Below are 15,428 nucleotides of genomic sequence, written 5' to 3'. Positions count from 1 at the left end.
CTGGAGAAGTTTCTGGAAAAATCATTTGAGGAATTCATGAGGAAATTCCTGGATTAGTCGTTGGAGGAAATCTTGGATAAATTTCTGAAGGGGCTCTTGAAGAAATCCTGGAGGAATATCTGAATGAACTCCTGAATGATTTCATGGAGGAATTCAGGAAGGAATTCTTCCTTCCGGAGGAATTCCCGAGAAACACCTGCTGGATTTTTCGGAAGGTTCTTGAAGTACTTAATTCCCGAGGAGCTCCTGGAAGAATTCCAGTATTGCTCCTGAAGAAATTTTCGAAAAACTGACCAGAACTTGTGAAGGATTTCACGGGGGCATTTCCTAGGAACTCGTAGAGGAAAGATTGGAGAACATCATGATCAATTTCTGAGGGACCCCTGCAGAAATTTCCTAGGAACGCCTGGAGGAATTTTTGGGTAATTTCCAACAATTCAAAATACCATAAAGATCGTTTGTATGTCAGTGGATGCACAAATAACACACAGAGATACTCAAAATATTATGAGACACAACAATAAATAATCGTGGAAGATTTACATCGATAAAGTAAAAAGATACAAGAGCAGAGCTGGTAGAGCTTAAGGCGAAACTGGATCCATTTCCTCACTTTTTGGTTTTTGATTTTTTTTATAAAATAACGAAGCAATATTTTCAAAATCGGTTTTCGTGCACATGTAGAGTATGGATCAAGGTATCTCCTGATTTTTTTTCAGATGGAAAAAGTTTTTAGTTTTTGCAGAAACCATTTTTAACTGAAGCTCTAAGAGTAGCGCAGATTATATTCCGCGAGCATTCGCTACAATAAAATTATCCTAAGATTAACAGATATTGCGACCCATGCTTTTGTATGCCAGTGGACACCCAAATAGCAACACATAGACATACTCGTAATATTATTGAGTGCAACAGACACAATCGTAAAAGAGTTATGCCAATAGAGTGAAGAGAAACAAGAGCAGAGCCTGTGTAGACCTTTATGGTCCTAATTCCAGAATAGTTTGGAAAACCTGTAATATCCCATGAATGTACCAAAAGCATTATGACTGTGCAGTGAGGCTCCTCCACGAATATTTTTTACAGTTTAAGTAGTATGTAGATATTATAATCCAAACTTAAAAGTGTATTAGAGGCCATTTGTATTTCACGGAATGTCCAACTACCACAATATCGAGTTGCTCGTAGCATAGCGCGGTCTAATGAACATCAACGTTACTATATTTCTTGAACAGAGTAAACACAAACGATAGTAGATGTTGTAGATGTTAAGAAAATGCATTCCAGAGTAGTGATGACCTAGATCACCCAATACATGTACCATGAATTTTCTAGGATTGCTTTGAGGCATTTTGAGTACTGTAGACTATGATCTGTGATTACTCATCGTGTATAAAATTTGGTGCAGAATGCTGGATTGGTGACACAAACTTCGGAGTACTTTGGAGGCTTTAGGATAGCTCTGGGATCAAAACTTCAACCGACTATGATGGGTTGTAATGCGTTGCATGCCAAGGATCAGTGAAAACTATTGATGATTAGCAAAACGATAAAATTTGAGCAAATAACATGTAGAATTTAGAAACAAAATTCAAAAAGTCACGTATTTTTGACTACCAGAAAAAGGGGGGAGGGTTCAAAGAGGGGACGTACCATGCATTTTTTAGCACTATTCTCCTTGACTATGAAAAAACTCCAAGGTAAAATGTTTTAAAGCAAAGAAGATATTGCATTTCTACCAAAAGAAGATCGTCCCGGGTGTTTACGGGTTAAGAAGGTCCCAGGGGGTTTGGAAGGGTTTTTCGTGGTTTCAGGGGGTGCACCGGGTTGTCAGGAGCGTTTTATGGAGCTTCACAGCAGGTAGTTTCCAGTATAGGAAGTCTTAAAGCGCTCCTGATATTCTTCGATACATCCCTAAGACCCCTATGATCTCATTGAGAAGCCCTTTAAATCACCGAATCAGTTTGAAATGCCCCTCAAACCCCTTGGAACGCCTTTTAAATGGCTCCAGAAACCATCTTGAAGCGTCCCTGAAATGCTAATGTACGTTTACTGATAATTGACAAACCAATGATTCACAGATTTTCCGAAGCACCACAAACTGCCTCCATCCCATCTACCAGTAAGCAAATGCAAGAATCTTCAAACCTCCTCAAGTCCGGTGACCGCCTGACGGGGTCTGCCTTCATGAGGCAACTGTTCAACGTATCCTGCGTCAGGATACCGTCCCACACTTCCACCAGTGTCGTTGGAGTGCTCGTCACACTGTACTGTAAGTATGACTCAGCGTCGTCGACTCTGTAGAATGACCTTCATCCTTTCATCCTCCAGGCCTTGTCTCCTTGGGGCTTTCGCTGACGATCTACTACGCCAAGCAACCCCTCTACGACCTGGAACCGTGGGCACTGACGCTGGCCGGTGCCCTCCTGGGCATTCTCCTGCTCATTCTGTTACTGATGTCGATTCAGCCGCGGGAAACGGCTGAAGCACCGTTCAAGGTCCCCTTCGTACCGCTGCTACCTGCGATCAGTATTTTCGTCAACATCTACCTGATGTTGATGCTGGACGTGTACACGTGGATTCGCTTCGGCATTTGGATGGGAATCGGTAAGTGACGTATGGTCGGAGGAACACATGACTAACACTTACATCTGTACTAAACAAAACTCAAACCCATAATAGTTTTGCATGCTGCATGCCCTAGCGTAGACTAATCCTTGCTCCCACTATCTTCCGTCACTATCCGAAAACTCAGGTCTACCGATGTACTTAGTTTGTGTTTGTACTGGTAAGAAGTCTGTTGAGAAAGAGGGAAAGAAGACACCGAGTGCTCGGCCCAGCCAGAATGGGCAGCTGCACGAGTCAGAAGGGGAAGATAACCAGGGTTTTGAACACAGTGAGGTACCCACGACGATCACCTCGAATGGGTATTATTCGCAGAACCTAAGCACGGTGATCAACGGGAGTGACGAAAAGCAGCTTAAGTTGATTCCGGTTGGAGATGTCTCCAGTAAGGACAAAGCTGAAAAAGAGGAAGAGCTTGTTCAGACGAAGGCCAAGTCGAGGACTCCATCGCCCAAGAGCAGCATGGACGAGATCGTGGCCGTTTCGGAGTTATCCGATTTGGTAACGGAGAAGGTTGAGCCTAACGGCAAGGCTTACTTTGTGGAGGACGTTAATGAGAAGAACTCAGATTCAATCGAGGAAACCAGCAAAGCGATCGCCATTTTAGATGATATATTGAATGACGAAGAAAAAATTATGGATAATATGTATCCTTCTTTGGATGACGAGTCCTTAGCTAGTCCTGTATTCAGGGAACAATCGGTAATCGCAGATATTCATCGAGAAGATGAAATCTCCATGCCGCCAATCGACGTACCTATTGTAGAACCTGTTCAAGAAGAAGATGTAGAGTCTAGTCATGAAACTGATCTGGAAACATCTCCTCCAAATTCCCTCACTGTGGAGGAAACTCCTCCCATACGTCCTCGAGCTGCTTTCGTAGTTGGACAGGACGCCCAAAGCCCACTAAACTCAGACGAAGAAGATGTTCACTACAATCGACTAGATAGTCAAAAGCAAAAACAGTTCATGACTCGGCTGAGCACGCTGCTAATAAAACCTCAGCAACTGCCATACAAACGGAAGAGCAGGAAATCCACTTCAGAGGAGACTACTGAAAATCCTGAACTACCTCGCAGTAATAGTGAACCTAGTTTCATACTACTACTAGACAATAACGAAAAGAATGAAAGCGGAACTGACAGCCCTGAAAAATCCCCAACAGAAGCTGTCCCTCCTCCTCCCATGTTCGATGAGGCTCTTTTCAACACCGTCAAGCCGGAGAGTGAACTAGAGAAAGTCAAAACCCCAGTACCGGAAACCCCGGTCCCCGTTGCTCCCAAATTCGATCCAATCCTGTACAATACCGTAGGTCGTGATAAATCTGCACGACCTAGCATACTCTCCCCTCCCATAGTAACCCCCGGTTACAATGAGATCACCCTGAAAAAACTCAATCCTCAGTCGACGCCTCTGGAAGAAACGCCCGTCGATACCGACGAAGATTCTTCCGGCAATCCTCGCGAAGCGTTCAAATCGAAACTAGAACAACTGCTTTCGCGAGGTCCCACCCCGAAAATTCGGCCCAAAACTCTACCTCCACTAGCGCTAGATCGACAAACTTCCCCAATTCTCACGAACACCCCAGCTCCTGCCCAAAGCAGTTCAACGGCGGAAGTTCCTGCGCCGTCCAACGGTGAACCACAACCAGCCGCGCCAACGCCTACCACTCCGAGCAATTTCCGAGAGCTGGCGAAAACTTTCGACACTGCCAAGAAGAAGCAGAAGCTCATATTTGACGATGTGCTCAAAGCCATCAACCCCGATACCCGGCCCAGCAGCATACGGAACTCGCTCGAACACCGGATGTCGTTTTCCGAGTTCAAGAACGGGCTCAAGAAAACCGTTCCCCCGAAACAGTACCTGCCCGATGCGTGATGGTGCCCAGTGCATGGTGAAATAGTTGTGAGAAGAATGGTGATAACAAAGAATACATTAGATGCTCGAGAAGTACGGCAGCCTGGTTGGTGTGATCTTGCAGCTACTTAGGACGACGGAGTAGTGCGAAGTAAGGTATAGTATCTTGAATGTGATTCTCTAGACTAAAAAGTATAACATATACATAGGTCTTCGAAGCATAACATACCTTTATCGTTACTATTGCATACTCACTTAATTCATTCATTATACCAAGATATGGCGACCGTGATTTTCTCATAACTATAAAAAATCCGTCTTGTGATAAAGCTTTCATTAATACGTGAAAAGTCTTGAATGAGTGCCATGATTTGAGCATTGGCCATTGGCCGGATTCGTGAACTGCGTTTTGCCGTTAACGCATTGAACACGTTTGATACAGACATGACGACCGTGACTCGAATTTCTAATTCTGCAATAAGTATACTTTACTAAATGATTTAGAGGCTCACGGAGATTACAAAAAATATCACAGGGCGGAAGTGTCGGGAACTTTCAAGGAGCTCAGAAGAGTTCAGGACATGTAGCATTCACACTGTCATACCTCCCAAACAGTGGGAGCGGTAGTTTTAACTTGCTCGGCTTCCGAGCCAAAATTTTGGAATTACAGGTATGTTCCGTTTTTGTCACTATCCGTTTTAATCACTATCCGCTTTTGTCACTATCCGATTTCGTCAACATTTCATTCCGTTTTTGTCAACACTAAATTTTTTGTCAAATTTGTTCCCTCGAACACGAGTTATTTAAAGCTTAACATTAATCTTGAGGCAATGCACCGATGAATGAAGTTGAAACAACTACCAATGATTACATAGAAGACGTATACGCCACAGTAGCTTTCAACACATTTCAAAATCAGCTATAAATAATGATAATTCATGCTTTTTCTCAAGCATAATTTTACTTCTTATTTGAAATTGATCCTTCTTCTCCTTTCTTCTTCTTATTATTCTTCTGGAACTGGAACTTGGCCTGCCACTTCAAGTGTTCTTCGAGAACTTAAACAGTTTAGTGCTTTCTTTGCCTGTCCTTGCCTGAATTTTTACACTATAATCTTTTTTACAACACTTTTTTTTAAGTGATATAAATTTCACGTGATTTTGTACACACTCTTAAAAAATTAGGAATTTACACGTGACATAAACCATCAGCGTACGTAAACATTTCATGACTGAATGGCAAATTTGACTCAATTTTACATCCATCATGTAAGTTCGAGTTGGTTGCACTAGATGTCAACAAACCTGTTTGACCAGATAGGTAGAAACAGTTTTACATTTATCGTTTGTCTCACAACTCGGTGATACAGCCGAAAGGTATAGTACGTGCCTCTCAAACAGCGGACCAGAGTTCGAATCCAGTTCATTATTTTTCTTACATATGTTTTATTTCTCACTTCGGCTCTAGCGATTGCTAGCTCGACTTTATTTGTGATAAAAGACGTAAATTTGTGTCAAACAGGCCGCTCCTTTTATGTGCATCCAAGTGAACTTAAATTTACATGATTTTTTCTAAGAGTGCACGTTTTCTTGAGAGACGAACCAGCCAAGGGCTGAAAGTCTCTTAAATGAAGACAAATGAATCAATCCACGTTTTCTTGAAATTATACGATGTGCTGAATTCTTCTCTCCTGGTCGCTATTTCTTTCCGACAAGGCTCAAACTTCTACCAGAGATCTCTCTTGTCATCCTTGATACCCTGTCTAAATTTTCCAGATCGAAACAGCTATATTTACTAGCCTAACAGGAGATTACTATAGAATTTTATCCGAGATTTCATCTTTCGTTTGCTCCAAAAATGCAATTTTGATTTTCTTCAGTAATTCCTAGTAGTGATTCTTGTATTACTCCAGATTCCTTAATGGATTTCTTCTGAGGAATCGTCAGGAAATAATTCAGAAGCTCCTTTAGGTGAAGTAGGAGTTAAATTTTTAGAAATAAGTTTTCAAAAAAGCAGAAGTCTATGTAGGATCTTGGAAACGATTTCTCCAGCAACTCCTGAAAGATTCCAAGAAGAAACAAAAGATTCCCAAAAAATCCTACAGAAATCCCATTATTTCTGAAAGTATCTCTTGAGGAGCAATTGGATTTCTTGAAAGAATTTATACAGGATTCCTAATAGGAAGAAGGAACTTCTGGAGGATCCCCGGAGATTTCTATACAGAACATCATCCCTGAAGAAACTTCTGGGGGATTTTAGATAAGAACTCCTGGAAGATTACTAGACTAAGCATCTGGGAAATTCCCAGAAAACGGGGATAATTTTTTATTGCAATATTATTTTTATTAACGAGTTTTTCAGCCCAAGGCTGGTTCATCTAGTAATCATGAGGAAATAACAAAGATGAAAGATAGAATCGTATTGGAAAATCTCTGAAAGTTACCAAAGAAACTTCAGGAGAAATTTAAAAAGAGGCATCTAGGTTGATCCGAGAAGATATTTCTGAAGATATCATAAGAGGCACAACCTCTTTTCTCTAAAAATTCTTAGGGGCCGTCCATAAATGACGTATCATTTTAGAATAGAGGGGGGAGCCTCTGATTATGCTACGAACCATGTTTTAGGTATGGGAAAATAGGCTACGAGAGGGAGCGGGTGTCAAGAATCGACTAAAATATGTTACGTCATTTATGGACAACCCCTATCGAATTCCAAAAGATAACAAGCGGCATGGTACAAGGTAACCTGCAAGAATTCTGGAGGAACTTCTTGGAGAATCCAATATTCTGGAGAAAATACAAGTGATTGCTTAGAAAATTTCCTGAAGATTTTCTAAAAGTATCCTAGTGAATCCTAAAAGTATTCTAGTGAAGCGAATAAAACACGGCAGGCTGCGGTGGGCTGAGCACGTAGCTCGTATGCCGAAGGAACGACAAGCTAAAACCATATTCAGCAGAGAACCAGGTAGGTGCCATCGGCTTCGTGGTAGGCCGCGCACACGGTGGCTTTTTGCAGTTGAGGAGGACCTAAGGGCTTTAAACGTTGAGGGTGACTGGAAGCGATTGGCCCAGGACCGAGACTAATGAAGGCGAATGCTTCATTCGGCGTAGACTCACCGCTACGAGTTGTAGCCCATGAATTATCAAGAAGTATCCTAGTTGAAACTTTCAAAGGAATCTGTTAAGATGGTGGGGAAAACCTCTTGTCGACGTCACAGTCAGAAAACTGTAATTTGAACTGTGCAACCAAGATTTGCTTAAAGACATCAAAAACAATTAACTTTCATTATATTTTTACTTTTGGAATGTGTTCTACAAGAAATCGTCCAATTTGTATAAAAATGTTGCAAAATATTTTGTCAAAGAAAATTATTCCGTTTTTATCACTATTCCGTTTTTGTCAACTGAAAATCGCGGACCGTGTTGATAAAAACGGAACATACCTGTAACTATTTTTTCTAACCGTCTAGGTTTAAAATATGTTAACTTATCCAAAACTATAATTTTGAGACCTAAAAAAACTTATGGCAAGCACTTCACAAATTTACGAAGTAGGTCCCACCCCTCAATCTCCTCCTTCCTTACCTTCGCGGTACACTCGTTATGGATGACTTCGAGAGGGGCGACCGTACATGAGTACTCTCTATTGATAAGCGGTCTACCAGCTACCGCCTCAAGTTTTCCTCTCTTCCCTGGAAGATTGAGTCCTTGCTAGTACTTTAGACTACCCATTGGACTCAAGCTCCCGAAAGTGAAGGGGGGGGCAAACTCAACTTGGGAAACCATAGAAGTAACGAAATCCTACTTGTCCGCCTCCGTACATATCCTTCCAACAATGCTATCCACAGAGATATCCCTACCCAAGTAACAATTTCAATTTCTTTTAGATTTGATTATTTTTATGGAAGCTTTATCACAGCATGACCAATTCATGGAACGTTTATAGTTGTTTTTATCAAGAGAAAACAATCTTCGTTCGTTTGCGGTTTTTAAGTTATCTTCAAGTAAATTTTGAAATTTGCGCATAAAAAAACCGTATTTACAAGAGCATTAAATCTTATAATAAGTTTTAAGGTGTATTTGAAGATATTTTCAACACATATCATCAACATATTTTATTAAAAGTTTATGCTTCGTTTATTCAAGTGCATTTCATCTGGCTAATCCTCCTTAAAAAACTTCTTGAAGCCTTGTATTCTTGAGCTAGAGCCATTACTCTGGAACAAGAACTATGCGAAATAATGATAAGACAACGAACTATTTTTCAATCCAAATAATGAATGTACAAATTGGTTGAAAAAACGCGTTCTCATGCAAATATAAACACATAACCATGTTTGCTCACTGATAATTTAGCCATTCTTGTGCTAAAAAGTAATCATGTCAACGAAATAATGATTTTACGGCCAATCAAAAATGCGAGTAGCTGGCTGCTGTCGTCCTGCCTTCAACCAGTTTCTCACACAGGCCATAGCTATGCGAATCGAAAATGAAATGGGTACTTACTGTGACTCTGCTCAAGCTCATGCCAAATAGTGTAATTGTAGTAAGTTACACTTCATTATTAATAGCAAACATACAGGGAAACAAAATAGAATTGGCACATTTTCACGCGAAACACCGCGAAATGTACAGAGACAACTTTCTAGCATCGAAAACGTAAACAAACAATTGTCAAAGGCTGTTACTCTTGTATAAAACGAATAAGTTTCATTTAAGACGAACAAATCTACCTTAAGATCATAACTAGTAAAAACAATCTTCAATAAAGGCTGTAGCGTTCATGCGAGGTGACTTGGTTCCATCATTGTTTTGAGGGGGTTTGGATTAAAGGTCATAACAATTTATGGCGGCTGCATGAGTTTTGTTCGCTTGGAACGGCAGCCATGCTTAGAAAGAATTGAAAAAGTGGCGTAGCCTTTTGTTTTTAAAGGAAATTTATGTCTTCGTATATTAATGATTGATATTATTTTTGAGGCGCTTTGTAATTTTCGTATGTTTTGGGTGGCATATCAACGAAAAAGTGGGTATGGCATGGAAAATTTCGATTCCCTGTCATCAATGATCTGTCAGGCAATTTAAATGTTTTAGCCATTTCAATTTGATGAAAATTAATTCGCAGTTCAATTAATATTTCATCCATGAAACAAAACTTGTTTGCATCTGCATAATGCTTAGGTAAAAGATTTCATTTATTATGCACTGTTGACACATTTGAGAAAGACAGCTAAAAGATCAACATGCCTCAAGATATTCTTGTTATAGTTTATTGAAGTTCTTATAATCAATCATCAGCGCATGTACATAAATACAACTAGTTTCAAAGCAGTCTTCAAAAGCAGCTTTGAAGATCTCCTGAAGAGTGGGCCAGATTTGTCTTATGGGTGTTTTATACCTATTTTATCTCATATTTGCAGAAGAAAGAACTTTATTGCTAAGTTTTATTATTCTATCTTAGAAATTACTTCAGGATTGCCACAAAAGTATAATTGTTACTTGGGTACCGTGCATACTCGACCTTTGCTCCACGAAGCTTGGGCATTCAAAGAGCACATGCTCTACGATCCCGTCACAGTCTGCACATTCCGGACATGCGGGGTACCACCTAAAGCACCTATGGCCTGACAGAATTGGTGTCAAGTGAAAATTCACCTCGCCATGGGGCCTGCTCGTCCATTTAGACACGCTCGGTATAAGGCTGTGTGTAGCATAGACGATGTTCTGGTGATCGGTCGGTTGAAGCACTCTTCATCCTCTGTCAGTAATAGTGCTATGGACAGGGTACATGCTCGCTAACACACATACCACGTCTTTTGAGATCATGCGGTATGCGCTGATCACCCTAAGGCTTACGCTTACTCGATACTGTTGCATACGGATATATGTACTCACTTTATTCACTCATTATACCAAGATATGGCGACCGTGATTTTCTCATAACTATAAAAATTCTCCACTGGGCCACTGGGTGTAATATGTGCTGTCAGTTGTCTAATGTTAGTTTCGTTCAGTCTGTGCGGCCTCTGGCCGAAGACGGTGTAATTGTCTTTCGTTCATTTGTACGTTGCTGTCAGTTCCACTTCTTGTATCTATTCGCCGTATACCACGAGGGTAATATCATTGGCAAAACCGATCAGCTTTACGCCCGGCGGAAGTTTGAGCCTCAATACGCCATCATACGCCACGTTCCATAGGGTCCAGGATGAATCTCTGAGGTAAACCCGCGGGTATGCTTGTAGCTCCTCTCGCCTTCCTAGGTGTCATAGATTAGCACCCTATGCTGGAAGTAGCTCTCCCAGTATCCCCGGCACTCGATGGCGGCCCAGCTGACGCTGTTGAACGCATTCTTCACGTCCAGCGTGACGACCGCGCAATAGCGGATTCCTGATCGTTTCTCCTGGAGCGCTATCTCGGTTGTTTTGGTTACAGCTTTAATAGAGTCCACCGTCGATCGACTCTTCCGGAAGTCGAACTGGTTATCCGAGGGACCAGAGTTATCGGGTTTCTCGGTATATACTATCAGCCTCGACAGAATGCTCCGTTCCAATAGCTTCCCGGCGGTGGTGCCCAGATAAGTCTGTATGCCGACAGGTCATCAAATGGCTTCCCGGGTTTGGGCAGTAGAACCAATATTTGCCTTTTCCATCTCTCCGGAAATTCGCCAAGAAAGTATTCGCCCAAACCTTAGTTTTTCTTAAGTGGTTTCTTGAATTTTTGAAATCTGTGCTACTGTACGCCTGTGAAACTTGGAATGTAACAGCGGAGCACACTCAACGGCTGCAAGTCTTCATCATAGATACATGCGGTGTACAATTCGTGCTTGCTGGCCTCACAATTGGATCTCAAACGTGGAGCTCCATCGTTGATGTCGCATCAAAAGCCGATAGTGACAAAAATTCGAAAGCGAAAGTGGAGTTGGGTCGATCACACTCTACACAGGGGCGGGGACGAAATCTGCAAACAATCGTTAGATTGGAAACCAGCAGGAAATCACAGCAGAGGCAGACCCAGAGGCTCATGGCGGTGCAGCCTCAACAAGGAAATAAGGAAAGTCGACATAAACTTGACCTTGCAATTTATGTATTGCGAAATTTTAGAAAACTTTCCACTCTGTGGTAGCCGCCGAGTTCTACCGCAACTGTCAAAGACCTACCGCAGCCATAAAAATCATCGTATCATTGAAAAGTTTGGCAAATCACATGCTTGCATCTGAGTGTAGAATTAGCAACTAGTTAAAATACACATAAATAAAAACAAAAAAAAAAAACATGCTTGCATAGTGACAAATAATTATCATCGGCGTCATATCCGAGGCCCGAGACCGAGCAACAAATGATTGGTTTCAGAAAACCGTGCTGGGTAGTTGTATATACTGCTTGCTTTGCAGCTGTATATTAGCTTATGGCTTATTTCAGACTAGCTTCCTTTTTATTAAGCGCTCACTGCTTCAATTCGACTGTTACACAGCAGAAAGCAAATATCTGAAGCTTATAGCGCTGAAAATGTTAGTTGAGGAAGGAGTTCTTTTGGGTTTTCTACTAAGTGCTATTTGCGTTACTTCTAGATTTTTTAGTGAGATTTTTTCAAAAATTTATTCTGGAATTCCTCCAGAGGGGTCATCTGATATTTCGCAAGATCTTATTTTTGGGGTTTCTCCTGAACTTTCTAGAATTCATCACTTTATCCTTCGTATGTTCTTTTTCTATGATTCGAGAAAAACTTCTTAAGAAACATCAGTAGAAGAAACAAATCTCTCAGAGAATTACTGATGAAATTCCAGAAGGACTCTAAGAAGAAATCTCTGAAGAACCTTCTAAGGTTTACTTAAAAATTAAAAATTCTTTCTGGAATTTTTCTAGATTATTTTTCTGCGACCCTGGACAATCTTTCAAGATTTTCTAGGGAGTTCATTTTGGATGAGATTCCCCCCTAAATTCATTAAGCATTCCTCCAGAAGGTTCTTCAAGATGCTAAAAGGAACTCCGTGACAAGTCTCAGAAGGGTCTTCTGAGGAAACCAAGAAGGAAAATTTAGAGCAATCCCAGATGAAAATTTTGAAAAACATCATAATAAAATTGAAGAGGGAGTCCCAGTATGAATAGCAGAAGAAACATTTTAAAAATGTTAGATAGAATTTGGTTTTTATTTGAAATCTGTAGTTTTATTAGTGAAACACATTTCATGACCAACAATGGAAAAGGCGGCATCAACATTGCGTAAAATAACACGTTTCTGCTGACTTATGGGCTTCTGAGATCCACCCACGCATCTCACCACCACTAACAGAAAGCTTGATGTTTGTGGTGAGGTGTGTGGTGGAGTTCCTAAATCAACAGAAACATATTTGTTCACAAAATGTTGATGCGGCCTTTTTAATTGTTGGTCTTGATTTTTTCAAGTCAACAGAAACAATTGCTTAAAAGTTGAGAATCATTTGAAAAACTAATAAAGTAATCTCAGAAGGATCTTCTTGGAGAATTGCAGCAAGGGGACCTTGAGGAATCGCAAGAGGAATTCCTAATGAAATTTCCAAATAAAAAAAAAAACAACTAAACGAATTCCAGAAGATCTTCCTAAGGAATACCTGTAGGAACTTCTGGATTAAAAACCTTTCATCCAAGATCTTCAAGAGGAATAACTCATGAAACTTAAAAAGCGGCAATAGGACAGATCGGTGAAGTACTAGATTTGTAGTAATGAGCTGAATTTAGTATGGTGAGAAGGTCAATTCTCCGTTTCTCCAATTAAATGTTGCAAAAAGCGTGGGTATGATTCCTTGCCTAATTTGAAGCTGTTTGAGCAAAACTTTGGGCAACAGTGTTGTTGTTTTCTCCATTTCTTGCAACATAAACAACATAGTTATCCAAAGTTTTGCTCAAACAGCATCAAATTAGGCATAATACCCACGCTTTTTGCACAATTTAATTGCAGAAATGGAAAATTGACCTTCTCACCATATTAAAATTCAGCGCATTACTACAAATATCAAACTGTCCTATAGTGAAGTTCTTCAAATCTACAAGAATAATTTTATGTATTTTCATCGCAAATAATAGAATTGCATAACCTATTGTGATCCGTGAAGCTCTTGACATCTATAGTGTTATTTATAGACACTATAGGGATATTCCAGGTCAGCCAAACTTCCATGGAGTTCTGAACTTCAGGTCTACACTCGTAATAAGGGTCATATCTGTTATACTGAGTAACGTTGCATAATCAACCGCAGTTGCTGGAGTAATCTGAATTCTACTAGCTTATAACAAACCTTTGGGACATTCAGGATCGTCTAAATTGTTCTATAATGAAGTCCTTTAAATCTACAAGAATAACTTTATGTGTTTTCGCCATAAATAATAATATTGCATAATCCACTGGGATCCGCGAGGCTTTTGAAATCTCAAATGTCATTTATAGACACTACAGGGATATTCCAGATCAGCCAAACTACCTTGGAGTTCAGAACTTCAGGTCTATACTCGTAACAAGAGCCATATCTGTTATACTGAGTAACGTTGCATAGTCATACCTTTGGGACATTCAGGATCGTCCAAACTGTTCTATAATGGAGTTTTTCAAATCTATAAGAATGACTTAATGTGTTTTCGTCATAAATAATAGTATTGCATAACCTGCTGGGATCCACGAATCTCTTGAAATCTCAAATGTCATTTAGAGACACTACAGGGATATTCCAGGTCAGCCAAACTACCTTGGAGTTCAGAACTTCAGGTCTACACTTGTAATAACAGCCGTATCTGCTATACTGAGTAACGTTGCATGTTTATCCGTGGTTACTGGACCAATCTGAAGTCTACTTGTTTATTATAAACCTTTGGGACATTCAGGATCGTCCAAACTGTTTTATAATGAAGTCCTTCAAATCTACAACAAAAACTTAATATGTTTTCACCATGAATAATAACATAGCATAATCTGCTGAGATCCGTGAAGCTCTTGAAATCTCAATTGTCATTTAGAGACACTATGGGAATGTTCCAGGTCAGCCAAACTATCTTTGAGTTCAGAACTTCAGATCTACACTCGTAACATCAGCTATAGCTGACATACTGAGTAACGTTTCATAATCAATCGCTGGAGCAATCTGAAGTCTACTATATATTGTTATGAACCTTTGGGACATTGAGGGTCCAAACTATCCTGAAGTTTAGCCCTTGATATTAACAGTAGTTATTCTCACAATAAACTTTAAACTGTAATCTGTAATCGCCCTGGCATATCATGTTTTGAGATATTCCAGATCAAAAACACTACTCCGGAGACCAGAGCTTCAGGTCTACACTTGTGATAATAGCTTTTGCCACTACGTTAAGTAGTGTAACACAATCCACTGTACTTACCAAAGTAGATCGAGGAACAATAAGCGTTGTTATATTAATAAATTTTTAGAATGTGTTATACAATATTTTTTGATAATTTAGCTATGTCGTAGTCTCTGGTTGTATTCTGTGAGCTCCAATTAGTATAATAGATTTTGCAACATAACTCTATACATCCAAAAAAGAAACTTCAATTGCTGTAGATTAGGGGTCCTCTAACTTTTTTCAGTTTGCGACCCACTTTTAATTTTTTTAGAATTTGGCGACCCACCAGCAGAACACATTATGCTTTGCAAATTCACTTCTGGAATAAATACATTTTATTATTTTCATAGCTTTCGATAAACAAACGTTCAATCAGGATTTATCAACCAATATGTTCGATATTCTTAAAAACGACCCCAATGAAAATGTCAAACTAATACCATTCCTGAAAGAGGTCAAACTGTATTCCAACATTTAAACATTGGTTAAAATAGGATAAGATTTTTTGTAAAGTATTAATTGTGTTATCCAACCGCTTTCGTACAGAGGCCAACCAGCGATCAGGCTGAAAGTCTACCAAATACAGAAACCTAAAAAACCTAACGTGACGTAGCACTCAAAC

The 15,428-nt window shown here is 40.0% G+C and overlaps 1 protein-coding gene and 1 long non-coding RNA gene across 4 annotated transcripts in view; both read left to right on the top strand.

Moving 5' to 3' along the window:
• Positions 1 to 15,428, top strand: part of LOC134284183 (uncharacterized) — a 531,430-nt gene that overhangs the window by 378,641 nt on the left and 137,361 nt on the right. The window lies entirely within an intron of this gene.
• The window catches only part of LOC109623253 (cationic amino acid transporter 2), a 74,468-nt gene that overhangs the window by 56,803 nt on the left and 2,237 nt on the right, over positions 1 to 15,428 (top strand). Inside the window, exons 5-7 of one of the 3 annotated variants that reach the window (XM_062842660.1) lie at positions 2,082 to 2,272; positions 2,332 to 2,607; positions 2,756 to 4,633. In XM_062842660.1, coding sequence (XP_062698644.1) covers positions 2,082 to 2,272; positions 2,332 to 2,607; positions 2,756 to 4,503 — 2,215 coding nt within the window. In that variant the 3' untranslated portion in view covers positions 4,504 to 4,633. Of the gene's footprint in view, positions 1 to 2,081; positions 2,273 to 2,331; positions 2,608 to 2,755; positions 4,639 to 15,428 lie in introns of all 3 variants that reach the window. The other 2 variants (XM_062842659.1, XM_062842661.1) reach the window with 2 other exon arrangements.

Source organism: Aedes albopictus, chromosome 3 (assembly GCF_035046485.1).
Source record: "Aedes albopictus strain Foshan chromosome 3, AalbF5, whole genome shotgun sequence".
NCBI classification, from domain to species: domain Eukaryota; kingdom Metazoa; phylum Arthropoda; class Insecta; order Diptera; family Culicidae; genus Aedes; species Aedes albopictus.
This window is presented reverse-complemented; position numbering and strand designations above follow the sequence as displayed.